A 23970-nucleotide genomic window follows, 5' to 3' on the forward strand; every position below is an offset into this window, starting at 1 on the left:
GTAAAAGCCCCAATGTACCAGTACATGATCACTCCATGTATTTATGTATCTATATTCACAAATATAAATATACAAATACATGGAGTGATCATATACTGGTACATGAGCATCTATTGGGACTTTTACCTTTCATGGTTTTATTATGATTTTTCAGCACGCTCTAAAGTTATTTTAAGAAAACATAAAAATTCAAACTTTTTTTTGGTTTTTTTTTTTTTTAATTTCTTTGGAATGGCTCGGTGGATTAACTCTCAAATCTAATCAGATCTAAGTTTTGATGAACCCTTTCGAATGACGTGTCGTAGAATTCAATCGGTTGATTCGTTTTTGAGAAACCGTTCGACAAAAAATTATTTACACACACACACACACACACACACACACACACACACACACACACACACACACACACACACACACACACACACACGGCTGGGCACTTCGGCGGGAATAGTCAGAATGGCTTCCTGAGACCTCAAAATGTGGAAATCCCATGAAAACTCGACTTTCGAAAATCGAATCGAAATCAATAACTTCCCTTTATATTTGTCGAGCATTTCGAGCTTAAATATAGCGAGAAGTTCAGGGAATAGCCTGTATTGGAGTCAATCACTTTTTAGGTTTTTAAAAAAATTTTTCTATTTTTTGACGGATTAAAGATATTGACTCTTTTTTCAGAAATTTGAACTCGATAAAGATTTTTGAAATTGAAAAGCCGTAAAGTCAAAATGTGAGCTTCAGATCAACAATTTAAAGATGATGCAAAATTTCGAAAAATTGTAATTTGTTTTGAGTATCCTCAAGTTTTGGAACTAGTAACCAACATCTAAAACTTTTTTCATTTCTTTATGATTCCTCATAATTTGCAATCGAATTCAAAAATTAATATAAAAAAAAAAAAATAACTGCCTTTAGTAAATCGATAACCATGAATCTTGACAAAATGTTCAAATTATTAATAAAATACTTAAAAAAATTGTTTTTAATTTAAATGACAGTTTGATAAATATAATACATTTATTTCTGGTTTAATGACGCAAATGGATCTATTCTTCTGAGTGATTGCGATTAAACAAAGATCCCTAAGATGCATTTTAAGAAAAGGAGACAAAGAAGGGAAAGACAACCCGAGAAAATGATGTTTATGTGAAAAACAATTGTCACAAAACACACTAAGAACCAACTGATTTGTTCCAATTCAATCGTATCTATATTATCTATTCTCGTCAACTTATATAAAGCAATCTGTACTAACTTTGTCTGGGGAAAAAATTTAGAACTAAAGAATGAGCGAGAAACAATGATAAGAAAAAAAAAAAAAACAAAGAACTGTGATCCCCAAAGGATCGTAAAATGTTCCTGGGATACATTTCTTCGGAGTGGCGCTTGCGCGATGTACTGTACTTATATCCTCTGGGATCCTTATATAAATACCGCCACTTGTTGAGCAATGCTCATACCTTCACAACACCGTAGGTATCATTTATAATCACCGTCCAACATTCGAACGTCCATTTTTCGAAAAACTCGAAATTTATTCTTCTGACTAAGGTTAGTATTGATATCCATCAATTTATTTTTAATTAAATGTTAAACAAACATTAATATTCTCTCACATCATTTATTTAATTTCTGTCTACAGTTTTTTTTTTTCATTATAATAATCTTTTATGGAATTAATAAGTGCAATATGGTAAATGCTTTCGGTAAATATTTCTAAGTTTTTTAATTATCAGTTCACACAAAAAATAAGATTTTACATTTTTATTAAATTTTTTCTTTTTTAATTTCTTTCTTTTTTTTTTTTCAACTTTTATTTCTGTTTAACAAGTGAATTTTCAATGACAGTAGGAAAATTTCTCGCGGTTCATTTGGATTCTAAAAGCTCAGGGGGAAATGAGAAAAGTCGGAAGTGCCGGACGTCCAAGCTTTTAATAATATTGACTGTCTTTTATTCATTTAAGCTCAATCGCGATCGTCGCGTAAAATGTTTTTTTTTTATCTTTACATGTTCCTTTTAAATAGGTTTTAAACATTTATATATTTAAACTTAAACGTCATGAACAGTTGGGCTTATTTATTCAGTGTTTAATATGTCTATGTTTGTTATTTTATCATGAAATATTTTTAAATTCTTTATGTTCATTGAACACAGTCATTAAGTAGTCTTGATAGACCGTAATCTATAGATATACTAAGGTATATAAGTTTTGTTTAGTGGTGTTCCTTGTTCACGAAACGTACTTAGCAAACTTGTTGCCTACATCAACCTACATTTTGGTGCAATTTCCTAATTTTATATGTAATCGTTACATCCAGTACGATTATATCTGTTTTATCTTCAAATTCAATAATAATAAAGTTTTTCTTTACGAAATTATGTAATAGATTGCAAAGCGATCAGCTGTTAAATCGAATAGGTAAAAAGTAAGGCACCGTTATCGGCATTTTTATGACTTCATTGTTTACTTCATTGATTGCATCTATAAATATTTTGTAAATAATTGCATTATCTTATAATACAATTTGAAATTTTTAATTTCTAATTATCACTTTGATTTCTTAATTTTCATCAAGCCTTAATTTTTTGAAATATTTATTTCAATACTTTCAAATTTTAATTACTAAAATAAAAATGAGTAAGCAAATGATTTTCTGTAAAAATTAGAACGTACATATATTTATATTTATAAGACATTTTAAAATGTAGATTAAAGTGAGCCTTGTGACACTAGCCTAATAAGCTTGAACAAATGACAGGGTGGATCGATGATGAAACCGTAGAAAATCATTGACTAACGAAAGCCTTGGTGATAGTTCTTTCGATCATTCTTACTACTGATATTCGCTAACTGCTAACATTTATCTAGTTTGAATGCTCAATTAATACTCATTGGAATATTCATAGATATTCGTTGTTCTTTAACGCTAGTGTTTATCGATAAAAAGGCGCGGCAACAGCCGCAATAAAATTATTAAGTACATGCGGGTAAAACGGTCAGATCGTAATTTCGAAATTTGGGTATTGTGAGGCAAGTAAAATAAGTTCGAAAGAACTTTACAGTTTCTAATTGTAAGTTACGAAAAATATATATTATTATTTCTATAATTTGATATTTTTCTTTGATTAAAGTTAAACGTGATACCTCAAATTCAACTGATTTCCATTTACAGCTACCATGAACCTTGAAGAATATCGCCAACATGGTAAGTTTTTTTTTTTTAATTTACTATAATTTTTCAATACAAATATTTTTCAAATTTTATGGTTTCAATAGTTTAACGTTTTATCTTTAATAAAATTGATAAAATAAAAAATTTAATTCCTACAATTACAAATCAATTTTTTGGTGAGTGATGAAAACAAAATACACTTGTTTTCTAAATCGTAATTAATCTTAAAGAAGAAAAAAAATCTAAACATTTTAAATGTGCACACGAAGTTGGTCAAATTTTTCATTTCAAAAGGTTTCATCGTAGAAAAAAATTTTACATTAATTAGTATCATTCTTGACACTACACGGAGAAAAAAACATAGGGATTTTTCCTATTTTTCCAATGTTAACATAGAAATTATTCTAATGCTAACATAGGAATTTTTCCAATGGTAACATGGGAATTTTTTTTTTATTAACATGATAGAAATATCCATGTGACATATGAAAAATTCATTTATCACTAAAATTTATGTATATGTAATATAACGCGGTATATTGCCACGATTGTGTCTACAGTTCTTAATGGATCTAAATGAAATTAGACACACATATACTTCAGACGATTACCTCAAATGAGTTCCAAGATAGGCACAATTGGTCGACTTTTTAAAAAATATTTTAAAAAATGTCAATAATCAAGAAATGACGTTGTATTTTGTCCACTAATGATATTGTTAACGATATAAGTTCATCCTGGTGTTACACTTATCGAGACCTTTCATTTGAGTACCCACATGCATTTTTGATATATTTTTCATATATACATCTATAAAATATACATAAATATGTGAAAAATTGATGTACACGGAAAAAAGTAAACTGTAATAAATAACAGTCGATTTGTAATAAGTAATGATAAACTGTTAAAAATTACCATTTCAAACAGTAAAATCGTGATTTTACTATTCACTTTATGATATTTACCATTTAAACGTTACAATTTACTCTTAACATGGAAGAAAATACTCTTTCAAACCGTAATATTTGCTATGTGAATGTCTAAAATGTTAAAGTATAATAATTAAGAATTCAGACTTTGATATTTATCATTTCGTACCTAAAAAATGATCTTATGATATGTAAAAAGTATAAAATAAAGTTAGTGAATTTCTAATATAAGCAACGTCAATATTTACAAAGTAAAATGGTAAATTTTAAACGCAACGCTAAAAATCAAACTGTAATTATTGACTTGGACTGGTAAAATGTATATTTTAAAAGTATAATTTTTACTGTTTCAAATGTTAAATTCTCTCAGAGTAAGACCCCCTTCTCTTTCATCTGAGTTCCCTTTCTCCTCATAATATGGACTAAATATTGAAATGGCAATTTTTACTGTTTGAAACTGTAATTTTTTAGGATTAAAGAGTCGTTATTTACTATAGTGACAGCTACTAATCACTTATTTTGGATATTAAATTATAAATTGTGGCTATTGTACTTTCTACATTAAGTTCTGTAATATTTATATTTTTGCCACCCCGATGTCCGCTTTACTGTTTGAAACTATAAAAATTAACCGGAATCAGAGTGAATATTACAGTTTACTTTTTTCCGTGTAGGTAATCAAATGAAAGCTCTTGATGAGTGTAACATTATACGGAAAGAAAATTGTACGAAAAATTACGATGAAAACATCGTAATTTTTAGTATAGGACACTGTAGCACCGGACCAGAACTCAAACATCATAATTTATACGATGTTACATCGTAAATTTCTATCACTCAAATTAAAAAGAAGTTTAGTTTGGCGAAAAAATAATTCTGTATCACCGAGAAATCGAACCTGGAGTCCTCTCCGCCACAAGTCCAAGGTTTATCCCCTTACGCTATCGGAGGGAATATCCAAATTTTCTGTTCAGTCACATAATAAGACCCTCCATACAGTAGTTGGTCATCTTTCGATGGTGGCGTCGCAAACTACTGTACTCTGTCTCTCTTTTATTAAAACATATAGTATGCGTCCTTATTCACTTGCTCTTACGGAAAAAAATTTACTAAATAACACCGTAATTTTCAATAATTCATAATGTATTCTGTAGACGGCAGCATCGTAAAAATCAACATACTGAAAGTCTAGTCCTGGATTACGATGTTACCATTGTAATTTTTCATAGGATTTTTTTTCCGTGTAGGATGAGCGTATATCTTCAAAAACGTCATTAATTAAGTAATGACCGTGTATCTTGTGAACTATTGACATATTTTAAGATATAAGATCATCCCGATGTTACACTCATCGAGACCTATCATTTGAATACCCACACGAATTTTTTTTTATATTTTATATACTTCACAAATATGAAAAATATCATATATATGAAATGTATGAAAAGAATCGTTTGCGTATCTAAATGAAAGATCTCAATGAGAGTAACATCAGGATGAATTTATATTTCGAAAAATGTCAATAATTAAGAAATGACGTTGTATTTTGTCCACTAATCTTATATCTTTAAACGAGCTATTCATATATATAATTGGAAACGGCTCCAACGATTTTCATGAAATTTAGTATGCAGGGAGTTTTTGGGGAGATAAATCGATCTAACTAGGATTCATTTCTAGAAAATGTCGTTTTATTCGTGTTTTCAGGAGATTTACAAAAAAAAAATTAGGAAAACGGTTGACCATAAAGACCATCCCTGCAACTTCCCGCTAATGCCATACTTTAGCGCTCAAAATTGCACTTATTACATTTCTGAGCTCTTTGAGCTCAAAAATATAATTTTCGTGTCATTTTGAGCTCTCCAAGCTAAAAAATCTGATAGAAGTTTAATAAAACACTATTTTTTGAATTTTCAAACCGCAATAACTTTTGAAGAAATGAACCGATGATCGAACAAAGAATTTCGAAGTAATTCCGAAAAAACACTTATTTCGGTTTTCTTTCGACAACGATAACTCACGAACGAATTAACTGATTCCTACCGGTCTGACGGTGATCTACGTGGTTTTTAGATGTTAAGAGCTGATTAGTTTTTGGGATCGAACGGTAAAGTCGTTTAAAAGTTATTCCAAAAAAACCCCATTTGACAAAATTTTTTTTGTAGTTATTTTGAGATTTCTCAAAATCTACCGGTTTGAATCGGTCTAAATTGTATTTAAAATTTAAGTTTGGTCAAACCTCTTTGAATGGCGCCAACCACGATGAAATCGGTCAAGCCGTTCAAAAGTTATGAGAGGTTTACACACACACACACACACAAAATATCATCAGTAGACAAAATACAACGTCAATTTCTAATTATTGAAATTTTTTACGATATAAGCTCATCCTGATTTTACGCTTATCGAGACCTATCATTTGAGTACGCTTCTGTCAAAATGTTTATCATCGAAAATTTAATTAATCACTATTTTTACAAATTTTATTTATTATTATCTAACCGTTGCCAAAGTGGTTGCCATAGCAATGAAAAGCGACACAATGAAAACGTTACATCAACTTTTTAATAAAGGATTGCCTGCCACATGAAAATCATGTTACTGCCACGTGAAAATCATGTTTCTATCAACTAACAACTCTTTCCTAATATTATACTTGACGGGGAGCAGTTAACAGAATACCAGACTAGCAAGCGAGGGGTCGCGAGTTCAATTTTTTTTTTTATTAAAGTTTAATGATATGAAATTTTATAAAATTGTATAAAAGGCTATCATTTTTTATACGGATTTATGAGGCCATTTTCGGTATGAAATTTTCTTGAATTTTTTTATCACAAACTTGAGCTATCTTAAAATTCGTTCGAATATAATTTCTACACAGAAAAAAAAATTCACTTGAATCAAGTAAATAATTTTGAAGAATTTCATCTTCTTGGTTTGAGTTGAAAAATTCTTCAACTGAGAAATTTTACTTAGTTTAACAGCCGAGACCAGTGATTGCAGTTTCAATCGGCTTAGCGAAACGAATGGAAATTTTGAAAAAATGTTTTTAGAGATAATAGATAATTTAAGGGGGTATTCTGGTCTAGAAGCCTAAATTTTAGGCATTTTTCAAACTAACATAAAAAAAAAATTAAGAACATTTTTACCATCGGTTTTTTTATATGATGTTTATTAACGTTTCAAGAATATAAAAAAAAATTGAAAAAAAAAAAAAATGATAAATTGGACAAATTACAGGTCGGTGAAGTGGGGGCTACAAAAAAAACGGTGCACCCTGGTTGACATGATTCCAGCCCTTGTAGTGATCTGAAACAAAAAAATTTGAAAAATTCTCAATCTGTAAAGATGTCGCTATCGCGTTGACTTTAGTCAAGAAAAAAAAAAAAATTCACAAAATGGCGTCGACATGAAATATCAATTTTTTTTTACCCCCTTTTTTTGACCTTTTCGAATTTTTTAAAAATACTCCAAATTGAAATTTTTTAGAATCCAAGGCAGACGCGATAGAGAGATATATAAAGAAGATTTCCACCAAATTTCAAAAGAATCGGTCGGGTAGAACTTGAGATATCATGTCAACCACTTCAAAAAAAGTAGTTTTGAGAAAAACGCGTTTAAAGTTTGAGAAACAATTATAGTAGAATAACTCGTATAATAACATTCAATACTCACTTTGGATTAATCGGCGATTCCAGATCCATACATTGGGCCTTCCTCAACTTCATATTCGATGTTTTGTGAAGTTCTTTCAGCTAATCGAGCTGTTCTGCCTTCTTTGGAAGCAGCAGTAACTCGTAGCTCAGAGCGCTCAATCCGAACTTCGTTACGTCTGATAGCAAATGAATGAGCTTCAGTACCAACGGTGATGCCCATAAGTTCCATCATTTTTAAGATGGGTAAATAACCTTCATTAAAAATGGCAACAGCTAAATAATTCGCAATTTGAATTGTTTGAGATCCAGCGTGAATATGCTTGGGAGCAAAAGTCCATATTAATGAATTGAGCGATTCATTGTTATTTTGAGTTTCGGATCCCAAACATCGATGTAGTAAATCGTCAGACGATAAACTGGTATAAATGGGCTCAATTACTTTCAGTACTTTTTCATCCAGGGGGGGATGTTCGTGGACAAACTCTTCAAGAGTGTTCTCAGCTGAGGCTTGTTGCCATTTACACCAGCTTGACGAACCAGTTGGGCAGTGCATGTGTTGTGGATTCTTATCGCTTGAACTTTTATGATAATAAGTAGCCCATATTTCATTCTTTATACTCTGCAAACAATCAGGATGCCGACGAATTGCCAGACCGTAGTATAAACTCAACTCATTGATTACTTTATCTGTCAATTTACCAGCTCCTCTGCCGCCAATACCACTATTGTCTTTTTTTGCTTTACGCAACCTGGAACCCATACGTTTCTGGACATGCCCAACACACTCTTTTTTTTCTACGACTGGATCATCATCATACGGGTTGATATCAAGAATACCTTTAAATGTCTTGGAGTCTCCATCTCCAATATATTTTATGTACTTTACCCCGTGCTTCTCGACCGATCTGTTGAACATCTCGACAACAGCATCTACCTCCATTTTCCCAGCACTTCCCCGATGATTGATGGCACATGAATTTTCATGTTCCTCATACCAATCTTGATAAGCTTGAGGATCAGATTTCTTCTTTTCTTTCCACAAGTTACAGCCTTGGCAAAAACTAGATTTTACGACAGTATCGATAACTTTTTTACTGTATTTACCAATAAGGGTTGTAACGCCAAAAAGTGAAGTAAACCCTCGCTTCTTCCAGATGCCATCTCCAGAAACCGTCAAGTGTTTTGGATTTTCATTAGGCTCAAATTCTGATAATAATTCTTGCTCTTCTTTTACAGCTTTTGATATTAGCTGATCGTAAATTGCACTTGCGGCTGTATGTAAATTATCAAGACAACTGTAGTAAGTACTGATACATAAACCTTTGCATATATCCATGACACTACAAAAAATATTTATTCCTTCTCTTCCTACTCCTAAAAGTCTCATAGCTGTAACGATCCGGCGATTAATTTCATAAGCTTTGTTCACCAACGGACATGATTGAATGTATCGAACATTTTCACAACTGCACTGTAATGTAATTTTAAATCCTAAACCGCGTGGTGCCGTTTGAGAAAATTTAATTTCTTCTTTGCAGGTAGCATACACAATTAAAGTTGAGAGAGTTTGAAAAACTGAGAAAAATTCCAGAAGACAGTACCCAAAATTTTTGTTAATAACTATTTCCTCATCTCCAAACTTTTTTAACTTTGCTGCGGAAGCACTCGTATAACTCCAACCTTTTTCAGCCGAAAATTGATTTCATGAAAATCGTTTCTTCTTGTGCCTATCTGGACGACTACTGCTCCCCGCGCACTTTTTCTATCCATTTTTAAGCAAATAAAAAAACAAAATTTATTATTTCACAAAACTATCCACAGAGCACTTGTCTACTTCGCTTCAAGATTGAAACTAAACTGAACAGAATAATAAATGATAAACAATATCAACATTATAACTTTCGCATTGAACAGTTCCTGGTATATTTAGTATGTATATTCCTAGTGTATTAAGTATGTATAAAGGTATATATAGAAGTATAAAAATATATATTGAATATATATGAAGGCTTATGTCGAAAACAAAAGAGTTCTTGGAAAGAACGAGTGCTCAAGTCTTCCAGGAACTGCCACTGTTTATTGTGTGATTCGCGACGATCGGCCGGCTTAGATGCTGCGTCACAAAATCGACTGTATCTTCGAAAATAATTCGAATTTTGAAAAATCCATTTAAGAACATATTTTTAAGGGTCTAAACTTTGAAAATATGCAAAAAAAAAAAATCGATTTTTTCAAATTTCTAGACCAGAATACCCCAGAATACCCCCTTAATAAACTATTTCACCACAAAGCTTTTTTTTCAAAAATTTCATTCGTTTTGTGAAACCAATCGAAACTGCAATTGCTCTGCTGTTGGAAGTGCGACAGAGATAGTTCCGTTGAGCTCCGTGAGAGCAAAGCGAGAAAAAGATGGTCTCGCCTGTTAAGTAAATTTTACTTGATAAAAGAATTTTTCGTCTTGATTCAAGACAATGAGTTTCTTAAAAATTATTTTCTTGGTTCAAGAATTTTACTCTTGATTCAAGTTAATTTTTTTTTCAGTGTACATCTCTTACAGAAAATTCCTACCCAATGTAGAGTCTGTAGGAGCTATAGCTTGAAAATTAAAAATTTTCATTGTTAATACCGACCCCCGCAACCCCCTGTAGGCTGGGATATCGTAAAATTCATTCATAAATTATTTTTACATCACTTACAGAAAATTCCTACAAAATTTGGAGTCTGTAGGAGCTATAGCTTAAAAATTAAAAATTTTCATTGTTAATACTCACCCCCGCAACCCTCTGTGGGGTAGGATATCGTAATATTTGTTTATAGATTATCTCTAAATTTCTTACAGAAGATTCCTAATAAATTTGGAGTCGATAGAAGCTATAGTTTAAAAACGGGAATTTTTCATTGTTAACGCCCCCTCAACCCCCCTTGTGGGTGGAATTTCGTAAAATCTGTTCTTAGCTGACCTCTACTCGGCGAAAGGAATATTCCTGCCAAATTTCAAGTCTCTAGGTCTTATAGTTCCAGAGATATCGTGATGAGTGACTATATACGTGGAAATCTTATATATATATATATATATATATATATATATATATATATATATATATATATATATATATATATATATATATATATATATATTAGGGTGTGCCAAAATATAACTCCAGTGGAGAACCTTTTAAAATTGGAATTTTTAGTTCTGCTTTTAACAGGGGCTGCGTTTGGGCATTTCCTGATATATTTTGGTGTGAGACAATGTATTTGATTTTCATAGAATTTATTAACAGAAGCTTAGTTTGGGTATTTCCGGTGAAAATTCAAAATTTGGCCGGAAGTGCCCAATTAAATCTCCTGTTAAAAATCCTATAAATAATCAAATGAATTCTCTCAATCCGAAATATTTCAGGAAATGCCCAAACACAGCTGCTGTTAAAAGTGGAACTCAAAATTCCAATTTTCAAGGTTCTCCACGGAAGTTACATTTTGGCACACCCTAATATATAAATATATATATATATATATATATATATATATATATATATTAGCGTGGCGCAAAAAAGCCGACTATTTTTATTTTTTGAGTCTCGAGTGAAAAAATGTTAGTATTTGATGTTTTAAGAGCCCTCACCAAAGGACAGCTTAAAAAAAAATTTTTAAGAGGTCACTCCAAATTTTTTAAAATTTCAAAAATCGTCAAAAATCGAATTTTTTTTTTTTTTTTTTTTTAATTTTTTCTCGTTACGATATAATTTTATAGACCAAAAAATAAGTTTCTGAAAGTTTCAGTTCAAAATTTAAATTTTGAAAGGTCGCACATAATGTTTTTTTTTTTCCTTTAATTAGTCATATCGCCGACTTTAAGTGTTGGGAGTGGTACGTTGGGGTCTTTTTGGTTTGAAAAAATCTTAACCTACGCGGCAAGGTCAAATTTCAACCAAGCTGGTTTCTAAGACCAGCTTGGGATTCGAACCCACGCCTGGCAGTTGATTAAATAAAATTATTAAATTAAAAAAAAATTATATTTTCTATGTTATGCTTGATTTTTAGTTCATCTCGTGATGTATTTTTATCGATTATTGTACTAAATAAAAAAAAAAAATGCATGGAATTTTAATTTGAATCGTAAAAGGTCGCTCGAAAAAATCTAAACTAATTCACTAATAAATTGAAAAAAATTATGAGCGACTTTTCAAAATTCAAATTTTGAACTGAAATTTTCAGAAACTTGTTTTTTTTTAGTCTATAAAATTATCCCGTAACGAGAAAAAAAATTAAAAAAAAAAGAAATTCGATTTTTGACGATTTTTGAAATTTAAAAAAATTTGGAGCGACATCTTAAAAATTTTTTTTTAAGCTGTCCTCTGGAGAGAGCTCTTAAAACATCAAAAACTAACATTTTTTCACTCGAGACTAAAAAAAAAAAAATAGTCGGTTTTTTTGCGCCACCCTAATATATATATATATATATATATATAGATTATTTATTTTAATAGTATGAATAAGAATCTAAGCTCGTTATTATCAATTATTTTGAAACATCATCTATTGGTTAAGAAATTAGTCTACTGTGTCATTTTTGAAAATGTCTATCTTTTTTTTTTTTTTTTTTTTTTTTTCAATTTTATAGAAGTTAATCTTAACAAAAATACTCTCTGAAAATTTTGGAATAACCTGAGCATTTTAATTGTAGTCTATTGATAATTCGTTCCAGAAATGTGACTCACGAGAATGTATTTATTATGCCCAACAACTTTTAGATCAATATTTATAATGAGAATTAAAAAAAAAATTCGTAAAACTGAAAATAAGCTTTTTCTCAGTGCGCACAGTGGACTAATCTCATAAGACTCACATGCATTTCACTTTTAGTCTTTAATATTAAAGAAATAGGTAGTTCTATGTGAATAAATAATATATTTATACATTAAAAAAATTTCGGTTATTGTTTAAAAAAAAAAAGAAACGTTTGTGTTAAAAAATTTCAAGAAAATAATTGTATTGAATTAACGCATAAAAATATTAAATCAATACGCATAAGTATTTTAAATATCTAAAATAAACATTTTTCACATTAAGTTTTTTGGTCTAGAGAAGAAAAAATTTTTTATTGTATAAATCCGTTTTTCGCTTAAATCGCTTCTTTTATATTTGCTCTAAATGTTATCATAATAATATATTTCAATTATTCTCTTCGAATAAGTATGTTATTTGAAACAATCAATTTAAAGAAGATATATAAATGTTAGATAAATGCGTATGCAATAAAACAGTGATAAAGTAAATTTTACGGACACAGAGATTGTCTTACCGTAAACTTTATGAGATTCAAGCTAGCTTCTCTATACATATATTTCTATTTTTTTTTCTGTGCCTGTGGTAATAAAAAAATCCAATACGGATTTTTGTATGTGCATTAAATCAATAGTGTTATATTACGATAACTAAATTCTTTTTAACAATTCACATAAGGGAATGTGATATCGATTTTAAATTTCTAACTCAAAGACATGCAAATAATACCGTATATATGTTTAATGTTAACATGAATAAAAAAAAATTGGTTAGAAGAATTTAGAGAAAAAATGTTCATCACGGAATTTTCAAGATACCCTATTTAGCTTTCAATTGCTATTTAGCTCCAGTTTTACTGATAAAACTATTTTTAATATATTGTATTAAAACTATTTTTTATACGTTTGAACAATTTTAAGTCATGAAATTATTTTTCATATCTCAATATTTGATTTAGGTAAAATGATGAGACTACTGTAATACGTTTTTTTAGTTACATATCAAGGCAATATATTTTTCTGTAATATTTTTATGGTAAAAAAATTAGTAAAATGGTTGACCCTACAGGCCATTCCTGCAACTTCACGCTAAGTTTAAATGCAGAGTACCTTAAATTTCACTTACTACAACGATTTTGAGCTTTTCGAGCTCAAAAACATGGTTATTCAGCTATTTTAAGCTCAGCAAATACTCCATGATAAAATTGTTTTCCGCTTTTTAGCTCTTTCAGGTCAAAAATTAAATTTGTATTCAGTAAATTATCATTCAGTAAATCACATAAAATCTAATGGCAATAAGACTCTTTTGAATGTCGTAAACCGCGTTTGAATCGGTCAAGTTGTTCAAAAGTTATGATATTTACACACATACACATACACACATAGTCAGAATAACTTCTTAGGATTTTAAAATTTGAAGATGTGATAAAAACTCGGTTATCAAAAACCGTGGTAGAACCAATAACTTCCCGATTTTTGGAAAAACATTGATTTTTATAGCAGGTAGTTAAAAATTCAAATTGGCAACTTAAATTAATTCAGGCTCGAGTAAAAAATTCGATAATACGTTTTAAAACAATTAATAAATTTCAATCTTTTTTTTTCGATAAACAAGGCAAAGAAATGGTGGATTACATAGCTAATTACCTTGAAACTATTCGGACAAGAAGAGTGTATCCAGCTGTGTCACCTGGATATTTAAGGAATATTTTACCAACATCAGCACCAGTTAATGGTGAACCATGGGAAAACATTTTTCAAGATATCGAAAAATGTATCATGCCAGGCGTAACTCATTGGCAAAGTCCTCATATGCATGCATATTTTCCGGCACTTAATTGCCCAGCTAGTTTATTAGCGGACATGTTAGCCGATGCTATTAATTGTCTTGGATTCACTTGGGTAACTAATTTTTCTTTATTTTATTTTTTGAATTTATTATATGTTTATTTTTTTAATAATAGTAATAATAATAATCATATTTACTAATATTTAATTGAAGGCATCAAGTCCAGTTTGTACAGAGTTAGAGACAGTTGTAATGAATTGGCTTGGAGAAATGATTGGATTACCTGAAGAATTTTTACATTGTCCGGAAGGATCTGGTGGTGGAGTAATACAAACAACTGCTTCTGAATCCACGTTAATTTGTCTTTTAGCTGCTAGATCACGAGCTTTACGTACTATACAAGAAAATGATCCTGATAAGTCACCAGGAGAAATTAATTCCCATCTTGTTGCTTATTGTTCTGATCAAGTAATTATGAATTTTATTGAATTTATTTATTCGGTAATTGGACGGTGATAAGTAAAAATGTTTTCACAAAAATTTTAGAAAAAAAATTCTCTAAAGTACATTTCCACTAAAAAAAAAACATTTTTTAACTCGAATATTCTGTCAGAACCATTTCAGAAAAAAAAAATCTGGAAAACGGTTGACCCTAAAGACCATCCCTGCAACTTCCCGCCAATTCCATACCTAAACACTTGAAATTGCACTTATGACGTTTCTGAGCTCTTCGAACTCAAAAATACTATTTGTGTGTTATTTTGAGCTCTCCGAGCTCAAAGAAATAGCTTTTGTATGCTTTTGAGCTCTTCGAGCTCAAAAGTCTGATAGCAGTTTAATAAAACAGTATTTTTTGAATTTTCAAACTGCAATAATTTCTAAATGAATGAATCGATTTTCATGCGGTTGGCAGAACTCCACGCAGTTTTTTAGAATCTATGATATACTTTTGAACACAAACTGATCGAACTGAAAATCTTAGAGAAATTAAAAAAATTCACTTTTTCCGAATTTTTTCGACAACGATAACTGACGAACCAATCAACCAATTTCCACGTTCTTGGTGGCGATTGACGTGATTTTTTGAGCTCTAATAATTATTTTATTTTGTTAAAAATGATCCGATAAGAAATCTCGAAGTTATGTGAAAAAAACACTTTTTTTGAAATTTTTCGTTTTCGACAACTCTCGAACGAATCAACCGATTTTGATGGAACTGGTGGCAATCGACGTGGTTTTTCAAGCTCAAGAGCTGATTAGTTTTTGGAATTTATCGGTGAAGCCGTTTAGAAGTTATTCCAAAAAAATGATTTTTTGAAAATTTTATTTTTGAGATTTCTCAAAATCTAGCAAACCCAATCGATTCAAATTTTTACGAAATTTAATGGCAAGGATACTCTTTGGATCGCCACCTATTTCGATCCGATCGGCCGAGCCGTTCAAAAGTTATAAGAGGTTTACACACACACACACACACACACACACACACACACACACACACACACACACACACACACACACACACACACACACACACACACACATACACACACACACACACACACACACATACAGCCGCACGGACACCATCGCGGGAATAGTCAGGGAAGCTTCCTGTGACCTTAAAACGTCGAGATCTGATGAAAACTCGATTTTCGCAAAACGGGGTAAAAGCAATAACTTCCCGTTTTTTGAAAATTTTCAATTATCTTAGCGGGAAGTTAAAAATATGCTAGAAAACTTTATTGCGTATCACTGACCAATATATTACAGTATATTTTTCATTTATTGAACTGAGTGTTTAAATTATCCAATAAGTGATCTTAATTAAAAATATAGGTTTACCAAATCTCGGTTTTATTGTTAATTATTTGATTATAGGCTCACTCCAGTGTAGAAAAAGCCGGGCTAATTGGACTAGTACAAATGAGGTACATCGAATCAGATGATAAATTGAGTGTGCGGGGAGACATGTTGATGGAAGCAATCATCCGGGATCGTGAAGCTGGATTAGTACCATTCTTTGTAAGATAAATATTTTTTTATTGTACATTTACAGTATGAAATAGTGATTTTAAGTTTTATACTTCGAATTGTTTTACGCCCATCGAATTATAAAATATCATTTTGAACAAGAAAAAATTTTTAAATTTGAAGTAGATTATGATTATCGTAAATTGATAGTAGTTATTATGATTGTTTATGTTTCATGCAACAAAATCAACAGTTTATATTTTAGTTTTAGCAAATTTTTTATAAAAAAACTTTTTCATCATCTGAACTTTTTTTAAGTTCAATTCTTCACTTAAATTTACAGATAATTAGAGTATTCAAATTTTCAAAAAATTATATGTGATATATTTTTAATTATATTTAAAACTATGTGTAAACTAGCATAAAAATTACTTTTAATTTTTAGTTACTTTTCTCTCCTATTTTCCAAAATTAATCTTCTCTTTTTCAAAAAAAAAAAATTCATAAATTTATATAAATTCAAGTATCCATAATTTTAATCTTTCGTTATGAGAAAAATTCAATACCATGTTATGTTAAAAATCAAAGAAGATTAATTTAAAAAAGATCAATATTTCATTCATATTTTAAACCGTCATTTGTAAGATCAAAAAGTATAAGAAATAAGAATTTAATTTGAAAAAGAAAATAAAAATAAAATATCTTTCTGAAAATAAAAAAGACAAGGATTATAATGTTACGAAACAGGAAATCTGCTTATAAGCTTTCTTGACTACTGGGTATCTCATTATTTTCGCTTCATTTATAAATATCTGATGTTTTAAGACTGACAAATTAACTCCTACGGGAAGCCTTATTTCATTTTATATTTTTGTTATAATAACTTTAATCATGGTTGGTATTTGTATCTATAAAAACAGATCAAATCATATCATAATTTAAACTTAAAGTTGTAAAAGAAGAAAATTATTTTTCCAGGTATGTGCAACTCTTGGAACAACTGGTGCTTGTTCTTTTGACAACCTTAATGAAATAGGACCAATCTGTAAAGATTTTTTCTTAGAATATCAACTAAGATTAAATTACATTAATCTGATTATTATTTACTTTAAATTGAAGGTGAAAAAAATTGTATATGGTTACATATCGATGCTGCGTATGCAGGAAGTGCTTTTGTCTGTCCTGAGTTTCGAGGATGGTTACAAGGTGTTGAATTTGCTGATTCTATAGCATTTAATCCAAGTAAATGGCTCATGGTCCATTTTGACTGTACAGCTATGTGGTGAGATAAACTATCTTTTTTTCATATTGTTTGCAATATATATTAACTGTATGCTTCATTGAATTGTATTTATGAGGATGTTGAAAAAAAAAAAAAAAACTTTTTCTCTTTTTTTTTTATGGAATCCAACAATTGAAAGTCTACTTAAAAGTAAAAATCTTAATAATAATAATTATTATTAATAAGAAAAAAAAATTGATTATTTTGTTTATATTAGAAAGATATTTGAAATTCTTAATAAATAACATGTTTAAACGCTGTCATCATAGGAACGGCTAATTTTAAGAATTTTCTACCTCAAATCTTTTTTGTAGAGCGTACTATTCCCTTCCAAATCCATCATTTAAAAGTTTTTTATGATGAACCGCCTTAAAATTGTAGAAATTCGAAAATAGATTTCAAATATATTGATTTGTGAACACCATCGAAACGAAAACGAATTTTTTTTTTAAACCTTAATATTTCTAAATTTTGTGTTAGTATAAATTCGACGCTTTATTGTATTACAGGCCATTTTTCTGGCCACGTAAATCAATTCATAAGTTTCCGATTTAGACTACCTCCGGATCATCCTCATTTTCCTTTTATCATTTCATTTCCAATATAAAAACATTTAAAAAGTTATCTGATTCTTTTAAAAGAATTTTCAATTTTTTTTAATTAATCGTTTTTAATTATCAATGGTATTTTTCTAATATTTTATTCAAATATTTTAAAGTAAGATTGTTTTGATAAAAATAATTGAATAATATTTTTCAGGGTCAAGAATAGTCAAGCACTTCACAGGACTTTCAACGTTGATCCATTGTATTTAAAACATGAAAATTCTGGTAAGATTTATAAAAATGAATTTTTTTGATTGAATCAGCATATTAGGAAAACAAAGAATATTATAAAAGCTCTGAAATTAAAAAAGTTATGAATCCGAAAATAAGAAAAGACGTTAAGCATTCGGCAGTGTTATATCAGAATATTTCTAAAATTTTATCTGAGACTTTGGTCTTTCTTCTATCTGGATTACATTTTTAACATCTAAATTTTGTCTAATAATAAAACTGAGATTTTTCTAAACTGTTCCTCATTATATTCACATTCATTCCATTAATTCCGTAATGCCTTTCGATAGAGAACTAATTAAATTTCCATAGCTACAACTGAATTTTCAACAACAAAAAAAAAGATATGACCTACATTTCAATCATTACTGATCAAAATAAATCGTAGTCACCGAAAAAAAAATTTTTCTTCATTGTAAGGTAAAAAACCCAGTTATTGACACTGACCTAGTTATTGACAGTTGCAATTTTATTTTAATAAAAAAAAATCAACTCTAATAAATTAATAAATATAATTTTTGAGTTTTAAATTTTAAGATAATTGGTCTTTAGAGATTATTGTATTTTTATAATTAGAATAAAACTGCAAGTGTCAAACAACTAGGCCAGTTTCAATAACTGTGTCTTTTACTTTACTCTACTAATTCTAAATATATCTCAGTAATTTATTAATTAAATGTAAAAATTTATCGACTTAATCCTTAATAATGAACAAAATATTCATTTTGTCAATGAAAAATGAGGAGTCAAATTTCACATATTTATGAAAAATGATTGTTGCAGCATAGCGATGTGTGTTATTTTTAACTTAGTCATTTTGAAAATGGCTATATATAACGTATATAAAACGTAAAAAACCAATCTAATAAATAAATTAGTGTTAAAATGTTCAAGATTGATAACACGAACATTTCAATAAGCAATGTTTAATTTTATAAGACAGATGAAAATTTTATAATTAAGTATTACACGAAGAAGAAAAAATCAAAATAAAAAGAAATATTGAGGAAGATCAAAATAGTTTCAAGTGAAATATAATTTTTTTTAGCGAAAATAATTTTCTTGTCTTAATAAATTTTAACCTCAGCCAACATATTTTTTTTTTCTGAATAATTTTCTCGAATCAAGAAAGTCTCTAAATAACTTAAACTAAAAGACATAAACTTCATAGTTTAATATCTTGCACAGACAAAAATTCTGTTGATTATATTCATTTTATCTAGCCTAAGTTAGAAATTCTATAGTAATAATTTAAAATGATATTTTTTAGGACTTGCAATTGATTACATGGTAAAAAATGTTTTATCCTCTTAGAGAAAAGTAAGAATGGAATGCTCATAACCATAACTGTAAAAAAAAATTGATTATTTTGCAGCATTGGCAAATACCGCTATCAAAGAGATTTCGAGCATTAAAACTTTGGTTTGTGATCAGAAATTATGGAATAACTGGGTTGCAGAAGCATATTCGTGAAGTATGAACGAATAACAATTGATTGATAAGTATTATAAAAATGAAAAAAAATTAAATTAAAGTGAATTTTTATATTTATATAATTCAGGGTGTTCGTTTAGCTAAAAAATTTGAGGCTCTCGTTTTGGGGGATTCGAGATTCGAAATTCCAGCAGTAAGACATCTTGGTATGGTTGTATTTCGTCTTCGTGGAGAGAATTCATTGACAGAGAGACTTCTTAAAAAAATGAATAGCAATGGCAGAGTTCACTGTGTTCCAGCATCATTGCATGGAAAATATGTTATACGTTTTACTGTTACTTCAACAAAGTATGTAATTATTTCTTAACTTACTCATAAATACAACAAATTTTATTTGTTATTTAATTGAAAATCATTATTTCTCTTCAAGTACAACCAATGAGGATATTTTGCGTGATTGGGCTGAAATAAAAACAACGGCTTCTGAAATTTTATCAACGGCTACTGTTTCACCAGCTAGAGTTAAAGTTTCTCTTGCAGGTAATTGAATTATTCATTACCTGTTGTTTGTTAGATTCAATGATAATCTGAAAATAAATAATGATTTGATTATTTATTATTATCATAGAAACACGTCAGAAAAACGAGAACTTTGGATCAAGTTTATTACTCGCTAATTCGCCAATGTCACCAAAAATAGTTAATGGAAGTTTTGCAGCAATATATGACACAGCTGACGTATTCAATGATTGTATGAAGGCATTTGGACAACTGCGCTTAGAACCACGTGACAGCCCAGGTAAACGCATCCGAAAAATCAAAGGCATGCACTTCTAATCTTCTTTTATGATTGTTTGTAAATTAATTATTTATACATTAATGTTAATTGAATACTATAATAAGAGGAATTTATTTTAATATAACATTTTTAGCAATGCGACGTCGCATTCGAGGTATTTTAATGTCAGGTAAACAATTTTCGTTAGATTCACGAATGGACTTGGTTCAGGTTCGTAAAAAAAAATTTAAATGAATAAAAAATTGCATACCTCAAATATTCGGGCAGTAACTATAATGCTTCACTTTTAAAATACATTATTTCTGTTTATCTAAAAATTTTTATTCACTCGCATTAAAAATAATTATATAATTAACAAATAATAATTACATCATATCATCAAGCTGAGTTTGCAATCTTTCTTCCAACTAAGTTCGTCAAAGTACATTTTAAAAAACAGGCGGTATTAAAATTTAACAAAATGAGGCGTATATATTTTTAGAGTTAATTTGATGCTTTTTAATTTTAAAATTAATGTCAATAGTTAACGCACAAAATTTAAGTTACATCTAACATTGATTGACAAGTTTAGATATCATTATATAAGTTTTACTGTAGTATTTTAAAATTTAGTTTTTTACGTGTGAGAAAAATTATAATAAAATTAAAAAACTCTTATATGTAACATAATTATGTTAAGTCTATTCCTACCTTGAACATTGGAATATCTTTTATTTACATTATTTATTATTTATCTGTCACTGTAATTGTTATTGCTACTATTTTTCATAACACTGATGAGTTTCTAACAGTTATTGAAAGAAAACGATTTTCAGCTAAATGGTTTTAAAATATTATAAGCATTATATACCTTATTTTTGTATAATATTATCGATAGGTTCTCTATGATGACGCCCGTTGATTATGTTATTTTCTGAACTGTGCGTCACTCCTGATGTCGTTAGTATGTTGAAATTCTTCGAATTGTGCGTTATATAGCTAGTTATTTGTTAACCTTCAGAAAATTATTATTGTCTTCGCTTAATATTTTCTTCATCAGCTCTTTGCCGTAAAAAATAAATACAAATTGATCTCGTAGATGTTTCTAAAAATTATATAATTTAGCACCGGCAATTTACTGATACCTTCCTTAGTCTTGCAATAAACTTTCCAATACTTGATTCTGACATTTGAGGTGTGCAGAATTGTAAATTTAAAAAAAAATTATACAATAGTCAGATTGTTATTGTTTTAGGGATATGCATCTTGTGGACGTCCTTTATCCGAACCTTCTACGACATTACCTTTAATGAAAGAAGATGAAGATTATAATGGAAAAAATGATTCGAATTTCAGTATTGACAAAACTGACAAACCTATTGGTAAGAATGTTTCATCAAACAGCAATACTATACGAGAGTGAATTTAAATAATAAGTATTTTAAAAATAATATCAAATGTGTAACATTCAATCTTTCCAATAAAAATTACAGTTAACTACGTTACTATTTAATTAATTAATTATTCGCGTTGACTAAATCAATAACTCTCATATTAATTGTTGAATTTAATTATAGAAATCAATAGTGAATAATTATAAAATAGATAATAATAAAAAATAATTAATGAGGAAAGATTGTACACAATTGATTAATCTACAATAAATTATTAATATTTCTTGTGTGTAAATTGACTAATGATGATAATAATAATAGTAATAATGAAATAAATAAGAGTAAATAAATAATAGCTTAATGAAAACTTTAAAAATTAAATTGAATAATTTAAGGCATCTATTACGATAACACGACATCGAAATCAAATTCAGACGATTCGATTGGCGTGAATAATCATCAGGTGAGTTTTCAAACGAACGCTGAGAACACTATGATGAGTTTTAAGATCAATGAGTTATACGTGGGAAAAACAATTACAAAGAGCGAAACCATTGGTGGAATAAGTGGTTTAATCAATACTACATTCACAATTCAATCACAATCTGATGAAACAATGAATAATAAGGATTTAAAAAAGAAATAGAAAAATACATTCATCAATAGTAAAGTTTATTTTGTGAAAGAAAAAAAAATTAAATTAATTATAAATAAAATTTAATCATTTAACATTAAACAAAAAAAAGTGGTAATGTAAAATTAAGTATACAATAAAATTTTCTTCAGTTGATTTATTTTATTTTATTTCTTATTCCAGTCAATAATAGAACTGATAAATAATTGTTGCAATACATCCATTTATTCGAATATATAATTTATAACTTCAATATAATTGATGATATGACATGACAGATCACTACAGTTATTTTAATTATATTCCTTTGAAATTGCATTTATAATTTAGATTATAAATTGAAAATTAATTTATTGCATTAATAATTGCACTCATACATTACTTAAACTCGAATATACGACCTTATATACTAATATCATTTTTTTTATCAATGGCAAAATATGATAGCATTTTAAATAAATTGTAATACTCTTGACATATCACGTGAAAGCGCTTTTCAGTGTCATAAATCTATGATATAATTTTTTTGTTTTACAATTAATATGCAATTTATCCACAATATTGCTAATTCATTGCAAAACAATCGCTTCTTAAAATATTTTTAAAATTTACGTCTTCATAGACTTCGATGGTTCTTTTTTTTTTGTTTTCAATAAAATATTAAGTGCGAATTTAATACAATAGTTACAAAGCTTCGTACAGAGATAAATAAAATCATTGGTAATTACGACATTTAAATTTAAAACACAAAAAATTTTTCCAAAATAAACTCTTCTTAACAATTTTAAAAATTAGCCTATTTTTAACATAATAATAAATTCACTTAAAAATATTTAACAGCATTATAGATATACCCTCTTGTCTATTCTATCCTATATAAATATGTTAACTGATAGTATTGAACCTGATAATTATAAATTATAGCTTTACAAGTAATAAAAATGTTATGTTTAACATAATATTGTGGTTAATTGATACTGATCACTTTTATTGAATCAAATTTATTATAACAAATGATAGTTGTTCGGAAAGTCGGTCCACCTTATTTTTAACCCTTCGTCACTCGCGTCTTTTTTAGTTTCTCGCTCGCACTATAGTGAGTCTCTATAGGTTGAGTAGTTGTTAGGCGGCGATCTGCTCATGACGCGAGTGACGAAGGGTTAACTATAAAATATCAAAAAATAGACATTCTCGAATTTTTTTTTCCATTACTCTAATTCACAGATTTATTTTATCAATTATTAATTAAGTCAAAAATACATTTTTCAAGTAACTTTAAAGTTTTTAAGTTTAAACAAAT

General features: G+C 28.9%; 2 protein-coding genes across 7 annotated transcripts; one reads left to right on the forward strand and one right to left on the reverse strand.

Annotated features, from left to right (window-relative positions):
• The first annotated feature begins 1444 nt into the window (after nucleotides 1-1444).
• LOC123263347 (histidine decarboxylase) lies at nucleotides 1445-22723 on the forward strand. 6 transcript variants are annotated; one of them, XM_044726026.1, is made up of 16 exons: nucleotides 1445-1551; nucleotides 3175-3207; nucleotides 14165-14451; nucleotides 14552-14806; nucleotides 16220-16363; nucleotides 17291-17357; nucleotides 17432-17594; nucleotides 18354-18424; nucleotides 19701-19720; nucleotides 19806-19904; nucleotides 19992-20212; nucleotides 20295-20404; nucleotides 20493-20663; nucleotides 20797-20873; nucleotides 21898-22024; nucleotides 22432-22722. In XM_044726026.1, exons 2-16 carry the CDS (start codon nucleotides 3180-3182, stop codon nucleotides 22680-22682), a joined length of 2091 nt encoding a protein of 696 aa, XP_044581961.1. In that variant the 5' UTR covers nucleotides 1445-1551; nucleotides 3175-3179; the 3' UTR covers nucleotides 22683-22722. The 6 variants fall into 6 exon arrangements, 5 of the variants coding, with proteins under 5 accessions (XP_044581961.1, XP_044581958.1, XP_044581962.1 ...); XM_044726023.1 differs by having other exon boundaries at nucleotides 1466-1551; nucleotides 3134-3207; XM_044726027.1 differs by lacking the exon at nucleotides 1445-1551 and adding an exon at nucleotides 2817-3073 and having other exon boundaries at nucleotides 22432-22723.
• LOC123263348 lies at nucleotides 7281-9299 on the reverse strand. Its single transcript, XM_044726028.1, has 2 exons — nucleotides 7782-9299; nucleotides 7281-7415 (listed from the first exon to the last, which is right to left on the reverse strand). Exon 1 carries the CDS (start codon nucleotides 9147-9149, stop codon nucleotides 7788-7790), a length of 1362 nt encoding a protein of 453 aa, XP_044581963.1. The 5' UTR covers nucleotides 9150-9299; the 3' UTR covers nucleotides 7281-7415; nucleotides 7782-7787.
• Nucleotides 22724-23970: the final 1247 nt, after the last annotated feature.

The sequence above is a fragment of the Cotesia glomerata genome, linkage group LG4, assembly GCF_020080835.1.
Source record: "Cotesia glomerata isolate CgM1 linkage group LG4, MPM_Cglom_v2.3, whole genome shotgun sequence".
NCBI classification, from domain to species: Eukaryota; Metazoa; Arthropoda; class Insecta; order Hymenoptera; family Braconidae; genus Cotesia; species Cotesia glomerata.